This window comes from Chelon labrosus (genome assembly GCF_963514085.1).
Source record: "Chelon labrosus genome assembly, chromosome: 22".
Classification (NCBI taxonomy): Eukaryota; Metazoa; Chordata; class Actinopteri; order Mugiliformes; family Mugilidae; genus Chelon; species Chelon labrosus.
This window is the reverse complement of record NC_140355.1, coordinates 9,204,839-9,231,807: the sequence shown is the minus strand read 5'-3', so window position 1 is coordinate 9,231,807 and position 26,969 is coordinate 9,204,839. Positions and strand designations below refer to the sequence as shown.

At 42.6% G+C, this 26,969-nt stretch overlaps 2 protein-coding genes across 3 annotated transcripts; one reads left to right on the top strand and one right to left on the bottom strand.

The window, feature by feature from the left end:
- The first annotated feature begins 1,819 nt into the window (after positions 1 to 1,819).
- On the top strand, positions 1,820 to 11,240 carry crkl (v-crk avian sarcoma virus CT10 oncogene homolog-like). Of its 2 annotated transcripts, XM_084572676.1 has the most exons (4): positions 1,820 to 2,331; positions 2,688 to 3,000; positions 3,549 to 4,023; positions 8,258 to 11,240. In XM_084572676.1, exons 2-4 carry the CDS (start codon positions 2,690 to 2,692, stop codon positions 8,390 to 8,392), a joined length of 921 nt encoding a protein of 306 aa, XP_084428802.1. In that variant the 5' UTR covers positions 1,820 to 2,331; positions 2,688 to 2,689; the 3' UTR covers positions 8,393 to 11,240. The 2 variants fall into 2 exon arrangements, with proteins under 2 accessions (XP_084428802.1, XP_084428801.1); XM_084572675.1 differs by having other exon boundaries at positions 1,820 to 3,000.
- Positions 11,241 to 16,297: 5,057 nt separating this feature from the next.
- LOC311507882 (T-box-containing protein TBX6L-like) lies at positions 16,298 to 18,863 on the bottom strand (the record flags this gene model as incomplete). Its single annotated transcript, XM_084572421.1, has 6 exons — positions 16,298 to 16,663; positions 16,990 to 17,066; positions 17,183 to 17,323; positions 17,874 to 18,038; positions 18,527 to 18,629; positions 18,736 to 18,863. 6 exons carry the CDS (start codon positions 18,861 to 18,863, stop codon positions 16,417 to 16,419), a joined length of 861 nt encoding a protein of 286 aa, XP_084428547.1. The 3' UTR covers positions 16,298 to 16,416.
- Positions 18,864 to 26,969: the final 8,106 nt, after the last annotated feature.

Below are 26,969 nucleotides of genomic sequence, written 5' to 3'. Positions count from 1 at the left end.
TTTTGGTAAGAATCTGTTTTTTATTATTATTATTATTTGTTTTTTCGCAGTTTGTTGCATCACTGCAGCTTTGTGGAAATTGGCAGCCTTTAGCCATTAAGACTTGGTGCATATCTATTAACATTCAGGCAGTGTTGCAGTGATGAGAGCTGCTCTGTGCCAGCTGTAGACTAACAAGACTTGGGTCACTGAAACCTCAGTCCCCACAGGAACAGAGCTACTTCTTTATATATTTTACTTTCATCACAGAGCAGAAGTAGCTCTGCTACATTACACGGCTTGTCGCGCTCAGCTAGCGTATTCCACCGCAGTGTTTTGTTTGTGTTTTATTAGGTCTGCTTTGGAGACACAGCCTCCTGCATTCAAATTCACTCTCTCCCTTTCAGCATATTGTGCTATGTGTTGAGTAGGCTGGGGAGCTCCAAATCGATGTGTCACAGCACTGTGCCAGATTATACTTATCATAAGATCGAATGGAGGGGAAGTTAAGAACAACAGGAAATGAAAATAGGGAAATATGTAAAACTCTTTACTGGTGGCATGAAAGAGTTGTTAACTGAGACAGGCTACTGTACTTCTAAACTGGTGAGTGTATGAGCTATACACTCGCTTGCCAGTTTATTAGGTACACTAGTAAAAACAAATAAATTATAATATAACAGTCCTGCACCACATCTTAGCTTTGTGAGCAGTCCGGTATTTAGCATTTGCTTAAAACAGCTGAGAGAGCTGTTGATTCAACAGTGTTTTCATTTTGGGGGCTGTGGCTTGTAGTGCTATTGATTTGTATTGTGTTGTACTGACATGTTTTGATTGGGCACAAACTTCAGCCTCCAAAGTGATCATACAGTTGACTGATCACCGTTTCAACATAAACTGAACATTATAACAGTCATGACTTGGGATTTAATGCAGGACCGTTATCTTAGCGTATGTTTGCTTTCACCAGTGTACCCAATGAATTGGCCAATTAGTGAACATTATAATACATATAATTATAATAAAAGACAGATAATAAAAAGACAATCCTGTTTCAAATGCAGTAGATTCCTGTTGCACAGGAAACACATCCTGAGAGAGTTGTCAGATGTGGCCAAGGTGCTTAGGATTACCTGAATTTTAAGAATTAAATTTACAGTCACATGCTAATTCATATATTTCATATAATTTCACAATACCCCAGAGCTGTATACATTATATTAGCATGTGCATTTGATATGCTGTTTCAGAATAAGAGTATGAAGTAGTTAAAATTAGGTTTACCAGAACCAACTACAGTACAACTCAGTCATAGTAGACATTCATTCATTCATTCATCTTCTGTACCCGCTTATTCCTGTATGTAGGTAATAAACTGCACATAAATGTATTACTTTATAATTACATTACTTTTATTGAAACGTGTTTAAACGGAAAGTTAACCTGAGTTCTGTCGTGAAATTATAGAATATAGAAAATGTGGCATTTTAACAAAGGAAAATCAGATTCATTCATTGCAGTCCTCTGAAGCTTTATGAGAACGGCAGGAAACAGAGTCGTCGCTTTAAACGGAGGCCTGTATCTGATGGCATCACCTCTTTATCGCTTGTCATCGTGTTCTGTAGCTGCATCGGTGGAAACATGACTGACACCTAGCTCTCTACACGGCGGTGAGGGGCTGTCCGTGCCTCGTCACCCGCCTACTCCCTTCCTCCCACCTCCCTCCCTCCCTCCCTCCTCCTCCTCCCCCTCTAGGCGTCAGTGACGTGCAGATAGAAAGCGGGACCTGCCCTCCCGTCGCCATTTTTCGGTCTCGTACTCGCACTTCTGGTGGCTCGGGTGAGGGGGGGACGAGCAGAAATAAGGGAAAGTAGAAAATATACAATCGCTACGCCGGGATCCCTCGTGAGCGGTCGGGAATGCACGCGACAGCGCCAGCGCACGGTCCCAGACCCTGAGATGCACGCGCAGGAGACGAGCCGCTGCCGTGAAATCATTTTTTGTGAGAAGACGTGTTGCGGGCCGCCATTTTTCTGCTGTGTTGCCTCAAAAAAGTCTGCTCCGACTCGAGAAAGGAGATTCAAAAGCGCATTTCCATGACGTGTGCCTTACCGTAAGACCAAGAAACTAATCATTTCTTCTCCTACCCGTGGCTACTGGCTGCCTTTTATGCAGGCATGAGGATTTATCAGATGTAAAACTGAGGCCACCTTTTCCGTTCTCATAACTGACACTGACTGGAGGAGATAAATTATTAGAAGAGAAGCCTGGTGTTTTCTCGGAAGGCGGAACGAAAAGGGGAAGCTTCATTGATCATTTTGTTGCTTCGACCTCGGTCGGTGTTTCACACTCGTAAGTTTATTTTTTTTCCTACTTTGGTTCGCTCTTAACAATTGCTCAGCCGCTGACTGCTGAACACAGGAACCACATTATGCTCCAAAGTTGGATGAAGTCAGTCGCAGTCTGCTTCTGAAAACGTCAGGTTGTTTTTTTGTTTTTTAATAAAAAAAACCAGGTCTTCGGAGCCTGCAGCGTTTGTGCAGAAATCACTCGGATGCCCTGCCCTGCATCTTCCAAACCCTACAGTTTGCTGTGATTGGCCGATCCCAGCCACACATACACCTCTTTTAACTTATTGTCTAGTCAGTTTCTTCTTTTTTTTATTTTTATTTTTATTTGTAGACTTATACTAACTTATTTTTGAATAGAAATGTCAACTGCACGGTTTGACTCATCGGATCGGTCCTCCTGGTATTTTGGACCCGTGTCGCGACAAGAGGCACAGAACAGGTTACAAGGACAGAGACATGGCATGTTTCTTGTTCGGGACTCGTCGACCTGCCCCGGCGACTACGTGCTGTCAGTATCGGAAAACTCCAAAGTGTCTCACTATATCATCAACTCTTTGCCCAGCAAGAGGTTTAAGATAGGCGACCAGGAGTTTGATCACCTCCCTGCCCTCCTGGAGTTCTACAAAATCCACTACCTGGACACGACCACGCTCATAGAGCCATCCCCCAGGTAGGGACGTCAGCCAATAGCCCTGCACCAATTATTAGGCAGACTGTCTATTTTTATCGCAGCTAACCCACTTTCAGACAGTTATGTCATAATGCAACCAGTTTGAAATTGCTGAACTCACTAGCACCATCAACACACACGTCCAGCCTGCTGTTTTTAGTGTGGTGAGCCATGACACCAGGTTTTAGGGAATATAAACAACAGCCAGGATGCTGGACCTGGTTTGTAGGCAGCCCAGCCCTAACATGATATTGCATTTAGATACTTCAGCACATTGTTTTATTTGGTATTTTACAATCCTTGCTATATCAAGTAGTGTTTGTCTTATCATTTCACCTGCTTGTATTCAACACAATAATAAGCATTCACTGGAAAGGCACATCTAGATCATATTATTTAAATAATAGTATCTAGGGAAGCCTATCGCTGATTTAATCACTTCCACTATTTTTCACTTTTTAATTTGAATCTTACTCTGACAGTAGCTTCCTTTTACTAATGCCCTTATTATGTCTACCCCCTTTGCCTCCTTATTATGGCCTCTCAAGGTATCCAAGCACAGTGGGCGGTCCCATCCAGCCCATGGTTGCCCCAGACGAGAACCTGGAGTATGTGCGGACTCTATACGACTTCACCGGCAGCGACGCCGAGGACCTTCCCTTCAAGAAAGGAGAAATCCTCATCATCCTGGAGAAGCCGGAGGAGCAGTGGTGGAGCGCCAAGAGTAAAGAAGGACGCATCGGGATGATCCCCGTGCCCTACGTGGAGAAACTGGTACGACCTTCGCCCCACCCCGGCCAGCCTTCCCATGGATCTCGCAACTCCAACAGCTACGGCATCCCCGAGCCCTCCCACGCCCTGGTCCACGCCTATGCCCAGCCGCAGACGCCTTCTCCGCTGCCCCCTGGAACGCCCGGGGCAGTTATCACTCCTCTACCGTCCATGCAGAACGGCCCCGTCATGGCGAAGGCCATCCAGAAACGAGTTCCCTGTGCCTATGACAAAACGGCTCTTGCTCTAGAGGTATTGTAAAATAGTATTTCACTTTGCCTCTCCTGTTTTATCTGTGTCTATTGTCCTTTCCCTTTCCTCCTCATGGCATACTTGAATGGATTGCTGCTTTGCTCAAGAGCAAATCTGTATGACTCAAGTAGTACAAGGGGTCGTTCATCAGAAGATTGAGTTTAAATGAACCAAAGGTCATCCTATAGGCTAATTGTTACCTGGTGTACCTGGCCATTTTGTAAAAACACCTACACACACACGTTTGGTTTTTATTTTTGAAAATCAATACACAATTGAAAATAATATGGAAATTTCTAGAAATGTTCATGTTTAAGTGGAATATGCCTATCAGTTCTGGTAATGCTTCACTCCGTTTTACGCTGCACTTGTGGTACTTAGTATCTGGTAATGACAGCAGGGGAAAAACACCAGTCCTGCCTACACAGATACCACAGCCCTTCTGCTGGTTCAATGTGTGAAAGTGTCATAAGTTAACTTACAGCTCCTTTCCGTCTTCTAACATTCAAGACTTGTGGTGTGGTCACACCAAGGGACTCCAAACCAAACAGCAGCAGCTGTGGTCGCTTGCTGCCCGTTGTCGCCCGGTCATTGCTTTTTACTTTTTAGTATGCAGAGGAGGATTATTGCATTTTGAGGTGAGGAGAAGTCAGTCGAGTGTTTTGTCCATTTCCATTAAATTAGTTCACTTCAGCATGTTGTCCTGGACCCTGACATTGGGGCTGTAAGGTGATTGTGGTGGTGGTCGTCAGTGTCGAGAGAATGTGACTGAACCACATGTGTTATGTGCCTGGATGTCAGTGTTGAGGTGGGGAAGGAGGTGTTAGAGACTTTTTTTTTAGTGTGTTTTTCAGCATGGTGGGTTTTTTTTTAAACTTTTCCTTGGAATGATGAAAGCGAGATACACTTCATCTGTAAACTGAGGTTAGCTGGAGACTGCGGTGAGGCTGACCACGGTGTTGTTTTTGCCGGTGGGAGATTGAAGCACCGGGTCTGCTCTCCAGGTCACGGTGGCTCCGACTCACTCTTCCTCCGAGCCACCTAGCTGCTAAACTGGCGGCATCTGTGACCGCAGCCCAGTAGCATTTCGCAGCTGTGTTACATTTCTCAGCGGTTCACTCTGGCTAATACAGATCTGCTCTGACTGTGGCGAACGTGTTGAAACACGCAGTGTAATGCTCGGTGTGTGCTTCACGAATATAATGGGGCTCCAGAATACACTGCTCTGATAGCAAATAGAGCTGTAGAGATTCCCCCTGAGAGAGAGAGAGAGAGAGAGAGAGAGAGAGAGAGAGAGAGAGAGAGAGATGAAAACGCAAGGCATGTTAGCTTAGCTCTGCTGCCATTCACTGACATCACTGAGTTTGTCAGCTCACGCAGGAAGTAAACTAGGCCACAAGTGACAGCTACAGAAATACACTTTGTCCATGTGACTATTCCACAGGAAAGACCGTAAATATGAAACATGACCAAACCCGGTGACCGGTATTCGTGGGAAAGGTTAGGCAGTGCTTTCTAACATTAGTCCTGTCTTCCCTGCTTTCTCTCATGCCTTTTTTTTTTTTTTCTACACAATTGACAGCTAATAACAGTCACCCTGGAAAGAGTCCAAATAGCTTATTCAGAGTGACACACCAGCGCGAGTTGAATGGGTTGACAAGACACATCGGCCGGCCGGTGTCCGTGCCCTTCATCATCGCCCGTCTTTTGTCAGCAGCTGCACTGAGTAAAAGACGGTAGCCGGCATTTAGTAAAAAGAAAACGTTCATTTGACTCGCACCACGAGAAAAGACCAGACGGAGGAAAGCCAATGGAGAAGAGGGCCATGCATGTAATGCACAGGAGAACTGAAACTGCTGTGTAATTATCTATGACATTTCCGTTGTTCTGAGCATGCCATCGTACAGTGAGGCAGTCAGATGTATAGATTTGCTGGCTTGAAGAGTCAATACCACACATCTGAATATGAAAATATTTATAACCTTGTTTCAAGCACCTTCCTATTTGTGGACATCCTCCATCACAGAGACATAAACACTGCTGCTTGAATTACTGTCACAACAATGTGCTTATGAAACCTTGATTTCTAGTGTTGGTTTCATTATATTCGTTCTGGTTATTTCTTTTCACGACCAATGACTCAGGTTGATCTGTACTTGAACTACTTTAGATCATTGTTACTCAAGTCGTTGAGTGTATCTAGACCGATCAATTTGAACTTGTTCTTCTACTTTTACGCTTCCAAAAAGCCCTCCGTTCTCCTGCAAGAGACTACAACCTTTTCTCAACCTCTGAACGAAATTAGGCAGAGGACCCAAAACTACTGTAGTCACAGCTTTTCCAGCAACATTTTTTCTTTTACCAAACAAGGCATTAAATGGACTCAGACATGGTCTTTGCTCGCAATTTTCTGCCAGGCATCCATTTAGAAAGAATCCTATATGTCAGTTTTGTAGTAAATTCCAAGAAAACCTTGAATCTACTGTAGGATTGAATATGTCTTTCTGTTTCCTGGTTAAACCGATCCAGCTCACAGGCCATCTGTATGTATGCAGCGTGGCAGGCCTCGTTTTTGGACTAGCGTTGCGTTCCCCTGGTTCATTCGGGTTGCTGCCGTACCGTATTTTACCAATTGTGGCAGTGGCCATCTTTAACCTAGCACACAGTGTCACTTTGTTTGAACTGGACACAAATAACAAGTCACGGTGTGTGCAGCAGTTGCCTCTCTTCTGTGTTCGCTTTTACGCTGCATTTGCTGTCTGTTACCTCCGACCTTCTTCTCTCCACCGTGAGCAGCGCTTGTTCATGTGTCAGAGACGCAAGATGGACGCAGCTTTTACCACGCTCAGCTCGCACCTAAGGGGTTTTATGAATGCATTTGCAGTGCAGGTACAATTTGTGCTCTTCTGGTATGCATTTGTTAGGCACTTCTGTTCACTTGTCCTGAAACAGAAGTAAAAAGGACTTGGGATTAGTAATTTCTGCAGTGCAGTACTTTCTGTATTTGTCAGTCCTTAAAAATGCGCTCTGCAGTCAGACAAACCCCTATTCGAAACATCCATTGGCCTGCTCACCAAAGCTTTGGCCTTATGTCTGTGTGATCCTCTTTCTGTCTTACTACTCTCTCTAATTGTACGCTGTGTTTAAGTAGCTGAATTCAGTCTTGGCTCAGAAAATATACTGTAGAGTTGCAAGAAGTTAGGCCTAAATAGAAAGCATCTTGCTTGATTAAATTGATACAAAGGACAAAATCCTTCGTTCACCTCAACAACAATTAGTCTTCAGTCTCACAGTTACTTTGATTGAAATGAAGCCAGCAGAAAAAAAAACAAACCTCTTTAAAAACTAGCTTAAAATGTTGCACGACTTCAAGTATTTTTGATTTACTGGTCCAACACTTGCCGTGAAGCACATACCTTCTCTCGTCTCATCATGTCTCTTCTGTCTGTCTTCCGGCTCAGAATAAGTCGGGTTAGTTTAGCGCTGTGGCTATTTCGGGGCCTCTGGGGTTCAAGAAGCAGAAGCTGTGAGTCATTATTTATTCACCAATTAAACCAGGTTGCGTCCTCATTATTTTCGGTCTTTGCTGTTTTGCAGAAACTAGCTCGCCTTTTAACGCTGCTCTCGTTGGACGCCGAGCCTTTTCTGAATGATAAGACCCCTGAAATATAATTAGATACAATTTAACGTTCATGGTGTGTGGTAATTCTTTCGAAAGGCGGATTGCACAGAATCTTTTTTTTTTACATGTACGTAGCATTCTTATCATTCCAGAGTGGCATCAGGGATTATTGTTACAGATGATGCCTCGGACTGGATGTCCTTGAAGCCTCGTTCAAGTTAATGCTGAAGTTTCAATCACTTTTGCCTCTAATCCTGATAAAGGACATATGGCTGTAACAGATTGGGGTCACATGAAGTGACAGCTCTGTGCTCCTCTGTCGTCTGTTTGAACTGTAGTGGAATGTGCGAGTGGAGACCTGACATTCGGGGTTTTAAAAAGTGTGCATGAGGAAATCAGTCTGGATGTTGTGTAACCTCGCAGCCGTATTGTTTAGTAGTTTAGAACGGGTTTTAAAATAAACATCAGCCTTTTCCCCTCGGGCTATGAAAAATGTTGCTCTTGTTATTTGTGTATTCGTCTGACAAGCGTGCTCAAGAACTCCCAGTCGCTCGTTATGTTACTGTGAAAGTGGTTGAGTTGTACCGTAACGTCTTGTCCTCCTGTCCCCAGGTCGGCGATATCGTCAAGGTCACGCGGATGAACATCAGCGGTCAGTGGGAGGGAGAGGTGAACGGACGGAGGGGTCTCTTCCCATTCACCCACGTCAAAATCATAGACCCCCTGAATCCGGATGAGAGTGACTGACCCCGGAGTTTCGACCGGAGCCTCTCGCCGATATCGCCGCGTACCTGAACCTGCTGGCTGCCTCCACCTTTACCCGCCGGTGTCACGGTTATGTGCTTGCCTGCTTGGGGCTGTACCACGATAGCGACCCCTCCGTTGTTTGCCAACCGTTGCAAGGCTTTCTGACTGTTTACAGCTTTGGACAAAACCCGACCCCACTTCTCCCGGTTCCCCCTTTCCCCCCCCCCCCCAAGTCTTGGTTCCAGGCTGGGCAGTGTTTTTTCGCATTAGTGTCCTTTTCATTTCCAGATCACTGGGCATCAGTGTGAGTGTGTGTGTATGCGTGTGTCTGCGTGTGTATGTATAGGTGCATGTGTGTGCGCGCGTGTGTGTGTGTTATTTACCATATTACATTGTCTTTTTTTTTTTTTTTCTCCTCAGAATATATGTTATGTTTTAAGTCTTGGGGACTTTTGAAAGTGTCCGTGTGTGTTTGTGTCGTTGATGTGAGGATTTTCGTATGAAATAGGGACAAGCAATGTCCCTATGGACTTGGGAGAGCACTGAGGCAACGAGAAGCTGACCAGCCAGTCAAATGTTATGTCTCCAAACAATCAAGTCACTGTTGTACCTTAACCAGTACACAAGCACACACACACACTTTGCCTATGAGGGTGACAGATTTTTGTGTGGTATGCGTCTGAATTAAGCAGAAGAGATGGGTTTGTGGACGACCTAGGTTGTAAATTGATGTAGCAGGTCCCATTGTCCCATCTATTCTACATCCTGGCTGGCTGAGGAGACTTATTTATCTTGTGTTTAGAAGACACGACAAGGCCATATGTGATATTTCTTTTTTCTTATTTGTGCCACATGATCAAAATTTTTTGTGCGTGATACGGAGAGCGTGTATGTCGGAGGGAAAGCCTGCGTGTCCACTTGGTACCTGTCATTATTTTGAACTAAAAAGACATTGCATAGAGATTAGCAGGTTTCTAGTGCTAACAGCACCAAGTACTAAAAAAAAAAAATGATATTAAAACTTCTTTCTTGTTTTTGCATTGGCGCGCCAAGCTTTGAACGGGTTTTTCAGACGACAAAAGCAGTAGCGACGGCAGTAGCCCCCGGCCAGCACTTCCCACCCACAAGCATCTGACTACAAGGCCAGCTAAAAACTTCGAAGCCTTTTCCACTGACCGTGAAAAACCATCAGTGGCACAGGTCAGGGAGAGATGAATGTCTGAGCAAGCCAATGAAATCCCATCAATGCCTTTTCGGAGTAAGACGAGTCTTACTTTCAGCGCATGCAATCCCATCTCCAACCGTACGTTTTTAATGTGACGTCGCTCCTGTCCATGTAGGATTTTAACCAGCTTTGTTCCCTAAGTATCTGGTTTGTGCACAATATTCTTGGTCTATTTTTATGCAAACAACACTCGAAAGTAGTGGAAAGAATCTTGGTTGTGTTGTGCCGCTGCCATTTCATTAACAGCCGTGCGAACCGTGCAGAACCCAAGCTCTCTGCTGTAGAACTAAACCATTCTCCTCTCTCAGTGCTTTCTGTTCCAGTCATTGCTCAGCCATTCACTCAGAGAAATATTGTGCAGCTTTTAGTAGTATCCTTTTTTTTTTTTTTTTTTTTTGTCGGTCAGTTGTAGTCAGCTATTGAATTGAGCAAATTAGGTTTTTTTTTTTTTGTAATGAGTTATTAAACAGAAGTACCTACGGTGACATTTACAAAAGGGAAAAATGCCTGCTGGTTGCCTCTGTGCATGACCTCTTGGCCAGGGTGATGGTATAACTTGGCCAAATGCTGCTTAATGTCATTTATTTCATTCAATAAAGGTCTCTCTTATTTTAACCCCACCTGGTCTGTGGAAGCAAACCAGAGTGGGCTTTCCTCGTCGAGCTTAATGAATTCTACTAATTAAGCAATACGCCCCGGTTATTTCCTTCCTTGAGGTGAACTTGCTTTTCTCATGCTTGAGTTATTTTGTAATGGCATTAACAGTATTACTGTGCTCTTTTCTCATATTCTAGAAAAGCCTGTCTTTTACTTAAGAACTGAAAATCGTGCCTTTTATTTTTCTTATACCATTTACATGTGTTAATATTTCTCATGGTTAACACCTGTGCTGGTATTGACCCTTTATGTACAGAACAAGTAAATAAAATTTACGTCTACTTCTTTAAGCCGCTCTCTCTCCGGTGTCGTCTGTGTGGGTGTGGCGTTGTTTGCGACGGCGGCGCGGCGTCGCGGGTTGTGTATCTGGAGCACAGGACGGTTGCTCTGCTCTAATTTTTGACAGCTCCAGTTTTGATTCTGCTGGCGCCCAGGAGAAAGGAAGCAATTAATGAATTTTAATGAAGTGCTATTAAAAGACAGTCAGCTGACCTGCAGATGGGGAGCAGGAAACTTTTCAAGGGCAGTGTTTTCGGATGGACGTGTTCTGTGTTTGTTCAGCACTTTTCAGTCCGGGTACCACATGATACCGAATGGTACCTAAAGTGTTATGGGTAAACAACAGACCTTTTTCACTGCAGAGATTTTGACTACAGTAGGCAAAGCACCGTTGAACTAATGTGACCCAGTCATAATGGTGAATTTGCATGAACAGAAACGGGCCCTCCCCTGAATGGAATGAAGCCGTCATTATACACCTGTGCCAAGTCAAACTGTCCTACGAACAAGGTCTGTTGTGTATGTCTGATCTGTAACCCCTCGGTATCCGTTGACCATTTACTAAAACAAATGTGATGTCCTAGCCCTACTGTCAATCATATCCATGTTGTTACTGGACAACATGTTGGTGCTTTTGGTACAATATAAGCAGTTTCTTGTGAGAAACGGCTAAATGTAAAATAAAAGGATTTTTTTTCCATTTCCCGGAACCCTCCACTGGGACGTAAGTCAAGAAGATCATTTGCCATGGGGCACACACGCAGTGTATTTGCATGTGCAGTCATATCCTATCCCCTTGTTTTGGTTTTTGGAGTGTGTTCTTGTTCACGCAAACTACGTGCTCTCAGAAACCGCTACCTAGATATGCCAATCGCTGATAGAAACCAGGATGCGGCGGCATGCAAACAACACCGATGTTCAGATGCAAGGATGCATGCTGCCTATATAAAAGCTTAATCCCCCAGCTAGAACCTGAACACTAATTTGCAGCGAATGTACCATGGCTGTAAAGTGCTGCCGTTCTGCGCAGACAGCAATAGTCGTCATGCCATAAAACATGTCTTCATACACAATATGCGCACGCTATATTGGCCATCGAGCATTATGCTGTATAATACGATGATAAACCGCTGGATGCTTTGACATGTAAGCATCTATGATAGCAAGGGAATATAAATTATACATAAAGCCTGAGTGCGCAGTCACAAATCACAACTAATGCTCATGATGCTGTAATGTTAATGCATCACATGAAGATGTTTTACATTTGGAACATACCCACTGAGACATGGTGGGGTAAGCCTTAATGGATGACATTCTGTGTGTTGTAGCTTAGCATTAGTTATAGTTTCACAGTCAAGACTTGTATTTCTTAGGCTTCCTTAATCCTTCTCTTAATAATTAACAGACATTATATGCCTTAGGCTGCTGATATTTTACAAGCGACCGAAAGACTGCAGATTTAGCTCAGTGTCTCTCTGTGTGTCTTCTATCCATGGAAGCCATCTGCTGTGAGTATGTATGTGCCAGGTTAAATAGTCATTATAGCCGATCAATGTACTCCTCTGGACTGTGATGGGCAGCGGCTGCAGCGAGAATGACCATAATGAATCAAACTTAGCTGAGTCTGACCTCTCCTCAGGGCACGCCGTGTGTTAGTGTGTGTGTGTAAATGGATGCGAGGCAGGGTCGATGAAGGCCCTCCTACAATCCATTACCGCCACCGCCCTCAAGCTAGCTGCCATGCTGTGGAGGATGAGCTCCACAGAGGGGAAAGCACAGTGAATCTTTGCCGGAAATATCAGCCAGGTAAGTGACTTTTGTAAATGATGCCTCATAGAGTTTATGCAATGCTGACTAAGCTAATCAGTGTGCACTATCCCAGTTTTAAACCTGTGGAAACACTCCCTTGCTAGAACACTGGTAGTGACTCAATTTGCAATGATTAATTTCCTATATCTGAAGAGTCATTGAGACAGAGTAACACACTTCAGCTAGGAGTGTTTTGGTGTCCTTGGCAGAAAACAGTGGTTATGAATGTAACTAAGGTTCTATGAATTTACTAGGTATCAGTGAAATAAAATCTAGACAACATCCAAGAAAAGTTTCTCCAGCAAGAAGGCCTTTAGATGATGCTAGGTACACAAAGCCCTACAGTATTTGCTCTTAAAAAATACTTATTTTTGAACTTTCAGTTAATCATACTTCATTTCATCATGACAACAACTGGGTCATGATCCCAGCTACAGTGTCGTTAACATTGTAGGTACAGTAACTGAGAAAGAGTACCCTGCCACAACTAGGAGCATCGTGGAGTCCATGGCGGAGGAATGAGGGTTATAAATGTAACCAAGGTTCTATGAAATTATACGAGCTATCAGGAAGGATGAAATAAAATCGAGAAAACGTATAAAGAAATGTTTCTGCTGCTCTACTAGAAGAGGAACTCAGAAAGTTCTCCAACGTAGCTGGCAAGGTGAACAAAAAACAAAAGTGAAAAATGCATCAGTGCATAGATAATCATCTTCACACACAATGCTGTAGGAAGTCTAGAAATCTGTCGTCACTGAACACGTCAACAGTTCCCTGTTTTTGGTTTACTTTAGTAAAACTGAATCTGACCACACAAAATGAGTCATATTAGTTCTGTAGCTCCCAGTGAGAATAACTTAACAATACTGATACATACATACAGCACAGTTCAAATTAGGCAGCAGGATTAACCATAATGTTTATTATTATTATTATTATTATTACGGTAATGAGGATGGAACCATTTTAATGAATTTACTTTGTCATTGAGCTAATGGGATTGTGTTGTACTCTCAAGATGAAAACAAATGGTGACCTTATAGCCGAGTGGTTAGGCTGCAGAGCAGATGGGTAAAAATTGGAATTATAACTCAAGCACAATAATCAACTCCATCTGTATTCTATAATTAATAGCACAGCAAAGGGGGAGGAAAGACAAAGTGGATGACCTGGGTGAACCAAGCTACCTCAGGAACACGTCAAACATCCATAAGGTAATCAGAATGGCCCAGTTTTAAACAAAATAACGGGTTTGATGTCAAAGAACTGTCCTTTTTTTTTTTTTCCTGTGTACATTTTTTTACAGTTGAAGCAAAAATACAGAAAACCGTGTCGGTTTGTGTGCTCTAGAAAATTCCTTTGCAGTGTCTGCTCCCTGAAGCTTTTTAAATGTCCCAGATATGGCTTCCCTCTCTCTCTCGTAAAACATTTACAGCACAGACGCTCCTGCCTTCTGCTGGGGAAACATGCCAGACTATGATGGTAATTCCACCCTAGCTGTCTGTCATTACTTTATCGGGTCAGACACTAGGACAGTCCCTCGTCGCTCAGTCGTTCTCGTTCTTTCTCACACCTACAGTAGACATCCTTTTTGTCTCGTGGTGCTCGTGTTTTCAGCATTTCAATAAAGCACACGATGACCGACAGCATTTGCTCTGTGATATTTCTCTTTATATTATTTCCACAACAATGGGCTCATGATCTTGCTTCCATTATTTACATTACAACTATCATTGCTTATTTTTTTGTCACATAGTCTTGTTTGGATTCATGTGAGAAGGTGGAGAACATAAAGCTGATTTTTTAGCCATGCTAGAGGGACTGCACTATGGAGGGCAGCGTTGGGTCCACCACTTTCGTCCAGACTGAAATGCCTCGCCAAGTGTGAAGCGGATGAGCTTGAAAATTATACAGACATTAGCGCTCCCTAGAGAGTGACTCCTACATTCTGTGGTAATTTCCTGACTTTTCTTCTACTGCAGATCCACCAGCAGCACCGAGAGATTGACTTGTGTGCTTCACATCGCAACAACTATTCAACAAGGAGAGACGATTTGTTAGGAGAGATCTAATTTGTGGAAGTAAGGTAAAATACTGAGCCAGTAGGACAAGAAGAGGCGCCACAGAGTCCTAGCAGACCCAAATGTGGTCAGAGATCGGATCACTCAAATGCAATCTCAATAGGTCCTGAAGGTGTTCACAGCGTCTTTTACATTGGCCACTTGCTATCTGATTCCCTAGACCGTGTCATAATGCAAGGAGAAGGAGAAGAAGGTAGTAGATAGGAACAGAACCCCCCCCCCCCACAAAGTCTGGACATTGGTGGTGGTGGAGCAGATAGGGTTTTGGAGACTTTAGTTGAGAAGCCCTGAACAACCAAGACGTCTTGGGACTGATTGGCTCAGACAACACGGGGGAGAAATGCGATGATGAAATTGAGAATGAAGTTACAGTGACAGTGTGGGAAAGAGGAACCGAAGAAGAGAATTGAGCAGCAGAAATAGTCCGAAATTGACCACGGAGGAATAGAAATAGAGTGTGTGCACACCTCTTCCTTACAGACTTACTTCTTACCCAGGCTTCGTATCGGAATCAGGACCATCTACATTGCCACATATACTTGCACATACAAGGAATTTGTTGTGGTGGTTGGTACAACTAGCATAAACAGGAATTGAACAATATGAAAAATGTACAAAATATATAAATAGATGATAAACTGATATAGGTGCATATGTTGTATATACTTTACAGTGGATTTTGGTGGTCTTGTGATCACCTTTCTCTCCATCCAGCACCAAATCTATACTTTAGGGACCAAATACGTGAAAAACTACAACAATGCATCCATGTCTGAGCAAGCACCTGACCCCAAACTGCTCCCCGGTTACCACACAGGTGGCTGCCTGCCCACTGCTTGTGTACACACTACTGTGTGAATGAATGGGTGAGGTCAATACAGTAAAAAAAAAAAAAAAAAAATAAGAGACTCTGTATGCTAGCATTGTGGTTTACCACAACAAATCACACATCTGCAGCCAGTTGTTGGATTCATATTCTAATTTATTTGATAACAGACCAACTCAGTATGAATCAGATCAGCTGCAAGTCCTCATCAAAACACCAGAAACAAACCGTGAATGCCACAGCAGTTTACTCATATGTATACACCTACCCTGCATTTATTGTGATATTTATTTCCTCTGCGGATTCAGACTCATATGACACATAATGATTAAATACTCTGATCTGATTAACCACCCACTGCCGTATTATAGCGTACTGTGTGCACATAAGAATTCCCCACATATGAGCAACATATTAAATATTTGATACCATATGAAAGGTATGTTATAGGATTTATTTTCATCACACCGTCAGATTAAATTTCCCATTTATTTCCCAGCTGACAGGCTACCGCACAATATACAGTTATCTCAAAACACATACTGTGTCTAACTCAGTACAGACAACTGCAGAAGCAAATGGACTGGTACACATTTTGCTGGGAGCATAAAAATACAATAACACATTACAGTCTCTGAATGAACAGAATTGTTGTCCAGTGAAATTGACAAAAAGTTACGCTTTCCATATAATACAAGCTCTTGAAAATACTTTTTACACTTTTAACACAAACTACTAGACCGTCCATTGTGTGTCCATTTAGCAAAGCGTTCTTTTATCCCGTCATTGCTTCAGTGGTCTCATCCTCCATCGCTGTCTTTTCAAGCTCACCAACAGGAATAAGGGAAGAGCGGGAATTGGCTCCAGTCTGCTGTGTTGCTGTAGTGGGGATGAGGATGAGGGTGGGTGTGGGGGTGGGGGTGTTGTTGGGTGCCATGTTCAGCCGTGGATAGTGGATGAGGTGCAGGGTGGAGGAGTGACTGTGCTCCGTCCATATCACTGGAGGGGAATGGGAATCTGCCATACTCCATACATCTGGAAGAAAGAAAAGGTATCACAGAGGATGAATATCACGCAACATAAATCAGTCTTTGAAATAACATATTAATACTTTTATTAATATGTAGTCAAACTAGATTTCATCCTACGTGTTTTCATACCTGTACGGTTGGTATGCCGTGGATGCAGGCACCATCTGTTCTTCACAGCCGTAGTCATACTCTTGCAGCTCCAGGGGCTCAGCGTGCAGACTCTCAGATGAGTCCGGCTCCAGAGGCCAGGCGGAAAGGTGACGCCCCTTCGGTGACTGCTGCCTGGAGGCCTCACTCCTGTCTGCCAGTGCCAACTGAGAGGTGGAGGGCATCCTCTGCAGGACTGAGGAGGAAATGCATCTTTAGTCGGCTCTCACAGGAGTGTCACAGACATTGGCAGACTGCTTTCTAGAGAAAAACCCACTAGGATTTACATTTGTTGTTGTAACTGCATGAAAAACTGCATGAATTAAAAAAAAAAAAAAGGCAAATAACTTAATAATTGCAGAAGCTTACCTGGAGAACTGTCACAAGTATCCTTCCGTCTCTTAGCAGGAGGACTTTTATTTGAGCGACACCTAAAAATATATAAATATATTATGTTTATATATGTTTTAAATGTTAAAAAACATAAAAATGTATGAAAACATTTCACTGTCCTTATAGGGACTTAAAATGATTCCTACCTTTTACTGTGAGAATGGGTGCCTCCTTCCCTGAATCCCTTTGCGAAAGGGTTGTGATCAATCTTCAGTTTGGTGATCTAAAAAAAAAATGTGAAAAGAGAGTTCAATGTTAGCAGGGCAAACATGTTTAAATGTTTCAAATATAATATCAACTATAGAGTGAAGAGCTGGATGTGTGGAATGATGTTTTTACCATTGGATTCTGGTACGCGGTGACTGCAGTGAAGACTGTCTCTGGGAATGAGAAGGTCTGGCCCCAGCGGACGGCGTACGGGCTGTCTGCCTGGATCACGTGAAACCTTGGGTAGTAGCGGTGCATGGAGTGCAGGATGATCTGATGATGATACCGAGCAAAATGAGCACAGACACTATAAATTCTGACATGGCCCTAGCTTTAGTTTTAGTTTTATCAACAAGTTATCTACACTTATTAAAAATAAGTTTGCTGAGATTTGGGACCAACTCATTCTATCCCCTTAGAAAAGGTCTCCTATTTGCCACTTTTTTACTTTGTTTCATTCAAGCTATAAGGAAAAAATGACAAATTTAAGAGATATCTGTCCAATATGCAGTGTTGCCGAATATTTTAAAAGAAAATAAATGTCAAAAAACAAAATAATTTATTTGATTTAATAAAGTGAACCTGAATAATCGGTATAGTGAGTATAACTAAATCTGACATAATGGTTAATGGTTGATTTAAGTATCGGACACTAAACAAAAGTAACAAACTTAATATGTTAATGTTAGTTGTACTGTATAGTCAAGTAGTAGTAATTAAGTACTACTTAAACTAAACTAAACTAATTAACCATGTTATGTTAACTTTATTATTTTTTGAGGAATTGAGTCAACTTATTAGATTTCAATATCTGGTGTCTTACGTGTCCGTGCTGATCCAGCGTGTTGTTGGTGAGCTTCATCTTGAGGACAGACAGCGGATGCTTCATCCAGTGACTTCCTGGTGCAGGAGAGTACGGGTGCATGTAAGACCGGCATGGGGGCTGGGGCTCTGCCTTCCCGGCTACCTCCCACTGCCCATTTTTCCACTACAGAGAGATGGGGGAGGGACAGATGCAAGGTTAAGTGTGAGACCTGAATATAACGTCTGGTTAATCAGAACCCTCCATGGAGCTCAGTTTTCTTTTCTGCCTCAGATTCACTGAAGGAGTATTCTTCACACTGTGTAACTATGTCATCTATTCGCCGCTATAGAAAGATCTCCCAACTTTCTTCTGCAGTACTTTACTATCAACTGCATTGTTTGTGCCAGAAGTGACCAAATGGGCCGTCGATTGTGAATGAGGAGGGATGCTAATTGATTGGGCCTCCAGCTGAGAGTGCACAAACAGGAAGCAGCGAAAGGCTTTGATATGCAGCAGTGAACGGCCCAGAGTGGGCAGACCAGTGTCTGGATGTTTCTTACATACTGCATTCTGTTGGTTTTAATCCTCCTTTTTCTTTTCTTCTTTTTTTTTTTATCAGTGAACAAACCCCACAAATATCCAACAAGCTTTACCATACCATATCAACATACCTTATATTTGAAGCTGTCTGCAGGAACCATGTCCATCATGACGATATAATTGACAAAAGGTTGGAGCCCGGTTAAACTGACACTGCAGTGTGGGAACATCCTCCTGAAACAAGTCAAAAGTCATGCAGTCATGCACACGTCAAACACTATGTGCAGCCCAAGCCCTGTAACTTTAGACATCTGCCATATAACTGCCTCTGCCTTCTTACCTCCCGTGCTTTGTTATAATCATCTCTGTCCCGATGCTGTGAAAGGACTTCCAGAGATCAGCGTTCTCCAGAGTCATCCTGCAGCAGCCCTGCTGGTACGAGGGAGCTGCCGAAGAGGACGACGACATGATTGAATCCAATTTTGGGTCTGTGGGGAGAACACAAATACACATGCAATGAGGCCTGAAGCTGAAGCAAAGGCAACTGGGTTTGCAAAGTTTCTTGAATATCCAAAAAGTGTTTAAAAAAGACAACTGACAAAGTTTCATGAAGATGTCTCACCGCTCATCCAAGAAGCTACTTCAGTTATTTTAGTGCAGAGGGGTATGAAAAACAGAGTCTGATAACCGACGTTTAAAAACGTTTTCATGTCAGGATGTCTTTACACATCTTGATTTTGATTCTCCTCTTCGAGTCAGTTGTTAGAACAAAATAAAGGCAAATGAAATACATTTAAACACTTCACGGTCAACTTCCATGAGTGATTACTAACCTACAGCGCAAAATCATTCCAGCTCATTCAAGATTAACAGTGTATTGTCATGTGCACAGTATGGAAACATGTTTCAATGTACAACGAAATTCTTCTTTGCTGTCCACACGAATGTCCAACAATATAAAATCTTAAATGTGTTTATGTTCTCATATTGTATAGTTAAACATGTAGAGTCAATAAACTTACCAGAGCTGTGATGCATGTTATTTGGTCTTCCTGTTATCAACACCACTACCAGCACCTTTAAGATCCTCTTCAAGACAAAGTGCTGAGGTGAAGTACTTGAAGGGTTTCTTTCCTTGAATAGCTTGGCCCTTGAACTCGATTGGTCATCACAGAAAGGGTGTGGTCTAAACAGTCAGCCAATGGGGGTGTAGTCGGAGAATTACTCTGGGTATTACCTGATGTTGAGTTTTTTTCTTGTAAACTCACAAATTCACTCAAAATAATATGGCGTTGTCATATGTTGTTGGTGTCCATGTGACTGGTATCTTGTTTTTAAAGGCTCTCTTTAAACATATTGACCATTTATTATGAGATTCTTGTTTTCACTGAGAGTATTTTTCTAAAGCTGCAATGAAAATGCTGTTTGGACTTCATTCTGGGCTTTGAACTTAGCTCTACTTTAGGGACTAAAAATGAATCAGAATAACTACTGCTGCTCGGTATCAGTTACACAAAGACAATCATTTATAAACCAGGCATACACTATGTATGTACCAGCCATGAAATGCATCAAATATTCATTCCCCACTTTCCCCCTGCAGTCCAAGTAGATGGACAGTGATCAGAATTTCAAAGCGGCTGGCAGACAAACAGGCCCCTTCCCGGCAGCTTTGGATGCGTATTGAGAACAGAGAGATTGCAGAGGTGATTGCAGTTTAGGTCTGGCCTTGACAATGGCTGACAATGCCGCTAATCTGGCCAAATGGCCTCATCCCCCTCCAACCCCCCACTCCCTAATCATGCTACCATAAGTGTCCCGGGAGGAGAGTGGGCTCTCTGACGGAGCCAGCAGTTAGCGGCCCGTTCACATGAAAGCCTGATGGGTGGAAGGGTGGGACCAGTTTTGGAGGACGATGTTCAAAGTTTACAACCCACTGAGTTACATATCCTTCTTCTCCCTCCACTGAATTAATTTCTGAATGTGGTGCACAGAGTAACGCTGCCCTCCACAGACAAGGGATTGCTGTTTATCCTGTGGGACTGGATACTGGCCAATTGAGTCTGGTCTACAAATCACTTTAGATTTTAAAAGAGGGACTTGAAAGGGAAAGATGAAAAGTACAACTCTGATGACTGCTTTAATAACTGTTGCCTTATGCTTCTGTATTTGTTGCATGAAAATACAACATATTGTTTTCAAATCTCCGTCCATCAGGTGATCTACATGTCGGATCATTCTTCATATTTTTCCTGCGCTGAGCTGCTAGCACTTTCATGGGCCATGTGGCGGACATGCAGAGCTGGTTAAACCTGGTGAAAGTGTCACCTGTTAAAGCACTGCTGCTGCCTTGCTGGTTTTGAAAGATGGGAAAATGCTCCAGGAAATATTTTGCTGCGTGTTTAGGATGGAGAACATGGAATGTGGGTTGAAGGAAATACAATTTCTCACTAAATGATTGAAGAATGGCTGTTACTGAAAAACATTAATCTAAAGGGTCTTTCGGGAAAACATGAATGTTTTAGCGTTTACAAGGATAAATTAGTGCTTCAGTGGCAAAAAAAAAGTGACAAATAAAGGTGATTTCTCCATTCATTTGCACAAGCCAAGTAAGGCTGGAGTAGGCCACACCACAACACACCCATAATCATTACTTTATCTATATTAGATTTCTGTGTTAGCTTTTCATCTAAAACGATTTATAACATGAAGAAACATGGTCATTTTCTCTTCCTAAACCAAACTGACAGAGAAAAAAATAATGAAAGAATTTACCGCTTGAAGCCACAGATCATGAATTCCCTTTTAGATAATGAATCCTCACTGAATCCCTGTCTCTATCTGCCCTATACTCAGCCCGATTCGAGGAACTTGGAAGAACAAATGTCCAGAATATAGGGTATCTAGATGTGTTCATTATCAACAAATAAGGACTTCCCAAAAACTTGTTGGACTTTTCAAAGAGGTAATTTGTCATTACGTTAAAATGGAGTGGGCTAACGACTGAGCCTTGGGGCACACCATATTCAGTGTCAACTATTTTACAGAAGAAAGCTTGGTCAGGTCAAGATCTGCTTCTGACTGAGAAAGTATTTTGAATCCAATAAACATTCTACTTTTAATATCTGCATTAAGGAGTTTATTTATTTATTTTTGACAAGCCATCTTGTTTGATTTAGCACATTCATAAAAGTAAGAAGTCCTGGGTAAGAATTTTTTTTTTTATTGAGTAAGAATCAGTAAGAGTTTTTGCCTCTCACTTAAATTTAGTCTTTCAAAAGAAATTAAAAAAAGAAATTGTCATTGTTATTTGCTGGTGTTATTTCAGAGGCCAGATATACATATTGTATTGCACTTCCTTTACACTTACTTTGAGAGGAAGCTCTAACACAAGGGTGTCAGGCTCCTTTTAGTTCATGGGTCACATACAAATTTGATTTCACGTGGGCAGGACCAGGAACACAACAGCATAATAACTGAGAAATTCTGACAACTCCAGATTTTTCCCTTTGTTTCAGTGCAAAGAAGCACAAATACATTATGAAAATGTTTACATTTAATGAACCGTTTACAGTTTTATTGAGAAATTGCAGTTAATGTCTTCCATGTCATTTTCGCACTTTGCGAATTCATCCTGCAGGCCTGACTGGACCTTCTGGCAGGCCGGTTTTGGCCCACGGGCCGTATGTTTGACAAGCCTGCTCTAACACAATAGCGAATATCAAATGTTCTGAGGCACTGTCCCAGCGCAGGTCTGGGACAGTGTTGGTCATATAATTTGTTAGAACAGAATGTTTCAATCAGGAGTCAAGTATTATTAACCACTGCCCAGTGGCAGTGGTTAATTACATTAACGTTTAAGTAAAAAAGATCACGGTTTCCAAGTATCCTTCATCAGTGTGAAATGCTGATCGCAAATGATAAAGCGAAAGTAAAAACACACACAGCTTCAGACACTATAAATAACATTTCTACTGCATTGCATTTGTATGTTGCTTTTTCTAAAGCACAGTTTTGCTGCAATAAAAAAAAAAATATGACACAGGAAACATTGTGGTTTCAGCAGTTTGTGCAAGTTGCAGCTGGAACTTTGCAGAGCACGGCCCCCGGTGGTGGCAGCTCACAGACGTGGTTGTGTGTTCGGTTCACCCCTTGGATACAGGGGGCATTATTAGTGGGTGGTAAGATTAATACTCGTTCTCCTTCGAAATGCGCTGAGTTGCTCCTAAAAAGGAATTCCATTTCCAGAAAAAAACATGTTTGTGTGGGAAGTGTGAATTCACAAGAAATTTTTTTATCACTGTCATATATAACGCAGCACCCAGAACCACAGTGACCAAATGTAAGTGGTCCAAACTCATAACCCTAAGCACCACAAAGACTCATAAAGCTGAACTGTAACATTTAAAAAAAGTTGTTTTAATGGCAAATGGTTGCAAAGAAAGGTACTTTCTGTATCCTAAAAATAATCTGCTGCTTACTAATGCACTGAAATGACACGTTTAACACATTTAATTTCATTTCATTTTCACTATAGCCCTACCAATTATAGGAGGGGAGACATGTTTATGAGACGCACGTTTCACAAAAGCTTTTATTTGCCAATGTTGCCACCTACTGGAGCTCTCAAATAGTAATCCAGGTCTTCCAAGGTTAGGCTTTGTTACTTTTAAATACTTTTAGTGGAAATAGACTGACCTCGTCTTATCTGCTATGACACTGTGATGGACGTGTCCTCAGTAATACCCACAATGCCGTTCAGCCTGCCCGTACAAATACCCTGAGATGGATTTTAGGAGGGATGTTTGGCATTTAGCATTGACAGCAGCACAAGATAAGAGAGGTACTGCAGAAAGGATTATGAATAGGAAAATAGTATACACATGTAAAATAATCTCCTGTCAGTGGTATTAATGTCGTGGCTGATTGGCATACAAGAAAAAAAGAACATATAATTTAGAGATAAGCTGGAAAGGAGCTGCTCCTGTGTTTGTTTGGTTCTGTGACGCCTGTTGGAAGGGAGGAGTTATTCTGTAGTGATGTTCCCTGGTTCTTTAAGTGTTCTTGAGGGTGAGCAGGGAAGCCCCAGGGATTTGTATCTGTTCTTCTTACTGTCTGTTACTATCCTAGTTTGTAGCTGCTCCAAATTAGACTGGGATGGATATGCAATGTCGGGTCTTTTTGGGGGATGGAGTTTATTTTGGATTCCTTCTTCAGGTCTTAGGAAATTGTAGTTTGCAGAAATCTGAAGGACTCCACATGGCTGTTGGATAATGAGAGGAAGCTGTCTGTTAAGGTTCACTGTCATGTTGAGCAATTTCAGGTTGTTCTGTCTTCTGCCAACCACTGTCATCTTGGATGTGACCCTCTGAAGACCGTGATCTTCAAACTGCTGTTTATCAATTGGATCATTAGACGTGTAGTGTTTGGTGTAGAGAGAGGAGAGTAGTAGAAGTGATTACTGTCCACTTAAGGGAAGTGACATCCTCTAGTTTCATTTGCAGTTCCTTTCCTGTCAGGAAGCTCGTGATCTACAGGCAGACGGTGGGTGGTGTTGAACGTTGTGTGGCGGAGGGTTTCCAGGAAAATGATGATGGAGCGTTCGAAGCGAGAGAGATCAGAGTGAAATTTAAACCAGTTAGAAAAGGAGGACTTTAAGACCGGAGGGAGAGACATCGAGAGCCGACTCTGGAAGAGCCAACTCTTGGAGTGTATTAGATTAGAGGTGTGGTTTTTCACTCTCTAACCTGCAGCAGTGGACATCAGCTGGGTCTTTATCTCAACGGGTGGGGGGTGGGGGGATCTCTCCATACTGTGTGATGTCTTGCGAGTCTCTCCACAGGGTCATTGGCAGAAAACCAGTTTTCCAGCTTTTTGATGTAGCTTCTTTTAGCCACTCTGATCTCCTCTATCAGTGAGTACTTGACCTGCTTGTGCAGGGCTCTCTCCTGGCTTCTCCTGCTTCCTCCTTGGCCCGACTAAAATTGAATCCAACTGTGGGAGGTTAAGCAACAAAACCCCTCCAGGAATGAGCAGCAGAGTAATACAGCTGTGATCTGTGACAGCATGCTGTACAATTTATACAAAATGTCACATAATTTAAAACTATTTAAACAAGGATTAACATAAAATATGATATGAAAATTAAAAGCATGCTTAAACTGGAATAGTAAAGTATATATTTATAACAACATAGAAGATTGTCTTTTATAGGAATAGGAATGAGGAATAAATCCCATGGTTTGTCGAGCACCCTGACACATACAGTTAGATAAATTTGTTTTTCTACACCTGACAAAGCAACGAACTCTTTCTGAGAGAGCTTTAACCAGCACAATGCTCTTTGCTCAACAATAGTAAGAGGGCTGTAATGCAAGAGCAGAAGAAACACTCAAGGAGTACAAAGGTCAAAAGACAAAAAAACGCATTTAAATGCAAACAAGTCTGCAGGTAAATGAACAACATTCAGAGGAGCACTCTATAAACCTGTACAGCAGCTTCTCAGGATGTCCCATGCAATGGCGTCCTGCTCGATCAATTATGCTGCATTGTAAAAAGTCGTTGTGTCTGAAAGCTTCAAAGGGGGAGGGAAAAAGGTTACGCACTTGGAAAAAAAACAAGTCATCAAGTTTTGGAGTGAAAAGCGTCACAAATTAAAAGAAATTGAAAGGGAATTGGTGGAAAGGCGGAAATTAATGAAACGATTAAAGTGAAAAATTAGAGGAGGGAGTGGAAGAAATCATGCAAGACAAAAAGAGGAGGGCGAGAGGAAGCGTGGGCCGAGGAGGAGCGGGAGAACGACGAGGAAGAAACCCTTGAGAGAGTGCACAAGAGACGGGGGGGGGGGCAGCTACAGATAAAAAGGTGGAGGAAAATTGAAAGGGCATTTCTTCAAAGACAATAAAAGAAAGAGAGAGAGGGAGGGAGGGAGAGAGACCGTGAAATAAGAGCACAGGCTCCAGAGCTGTAAATTAGTTGCTTTAAAAAGTTCTTTAAAAGAATTTATTGATTAATGGTGGAACTTTCCGACCGACCACAAACCCAAACTCAGCCCATCCCCATCATTCTCTTCTAAGGGAGAACTAGTTAAAGCGCCGGAACGTAGTCCCACAAAAATACGTAACGAGGCGCCTGAGGAAATCAGAGCTGAGACCCCTACAGCTACAAACACTGCCTCTGTTGGCTCAGGAGGAATCTGAAGGAACGCTAACACAGATGAAGGGCTCACACCCAGATGAAATCTAGTCTCTGGCTACCATACGCTCATTGCATACAAAATGTGACTTTGGAATTACCTGGGACTGTTGTTCACAACAACTCAAAGCAGAATACTGCACTGCATCTCTCACTATGAGTGAATTAATAAGTAAAATGAGTTGGGGTGTTGAGGTTTATATTTGATCGCCAGCAGAGGGCAGCACAGCACAAACCATAGCTGGAGAGACTGTTCATTTAATCGTTCTGCATAATTAAAACGTTTAGACAGGTAAAAGTCTAACAGTTTAACCCAGTGTTAAATGCCCAGCCTCACAACATCCAGAAATGCATGCTTTAAATGAGATGTACGCGAGGCAAGCTCGATGGAAATAAGTGAAATGTCACCTGGAAGTTATCAGCGGAGTTCTATATAAAGTTATTTTAAATGTGCATATAAAAATTTCCAGTATGAGTTTAGCATTACACTACTACTAAATCTGTCTTGCTTTGATCTGGCGTCTTACTGTGGTTGATTTATAGGCTGTAAAAAGGGGAGTTTAGAGAAAGAACCACTTCTTTTATATTTGCATTGCGTCTGAAGGAGTTTCAGGATGCTTATCAGTAAGCACTGATACGCTTCTGGCAGGATTTTACATCCCTCTCCATCAGCTCATACAGTCACCCAGCACATTTTAGGTTCTGCAGGAAATTGCTCCAGCAGCGAATAGTTCAGGCCTGGTTTGGTTCGCTTCTGACTGATTGATTGGCTCTGCCCGGCCCACAGGAACTCTGCCAGCGGTAATAGGCGCAAAGGCCTTCAGGTGTCATTTCCGGTTAAAGGGACGGCCCCGTGGCTGGGCAGCACTATCTCACATATTTAAATACATTTACATATTGGTGGTGTATGTCATATTTCCAACTGAGGGTGACATTAGGGTGATATTACATTTGAGGGAGATTTAGATTTTAAGATTTATAACTAATACACCTTTCATTGATACCCTGATTGCACGTGCTAAATCATAATTTTCACCTTTCTGTTGTTCTTAGAGAGGCCGCTGCGAGTTTAGACGATTTTGCAGATTTTCACCGCGGTTCAAAAGCAGCTAACCCGGCGTCCCATTAGCTCGCGCCTCCAGTGGCTCCAGAGTTGTTCCTTGTCAGGTGTTTAGAGGTCTGTGTTGTGCATTCTGCACCTGTGCCAGCTTCAGGGGTCCCGCTCCGAGCTCTTTGATGTGTGTTCGTGAGGACAGGCGAAATGCAAAATGGACAGCCACAACAGCTGCTCCTCTCCTCCAGGGCCGCCAGCAGTCGGCCTGAGGAGGGCTATCCTGAGAGCCAGACGAGCGCAAGCGAACACACAGCAGTAATCATATG

Coding starts and splice junctions, on each gene's coding strand:
- crkl (XM_084572676.1), top strand. CDS start 2,690: ATGTCAACTGCACGGTTTGACTCATCGGATCGGTCCTCCTGGTATTTT. Junction 3,001..3,548: donor CTCATAGAGCCATCCCCCAG/GTAGGGACGTCA, acceptor TGGCCTCTCAAG/GTATCCAAGCACAGTGGGCG. Junction 4,024..8,257: donor AAACGGCTCTTGCTCTAGAG/GTATTGTAAAAT, acceptor TCCTGTCCCCAG/GTCGGCGATATCGTCAAGGT.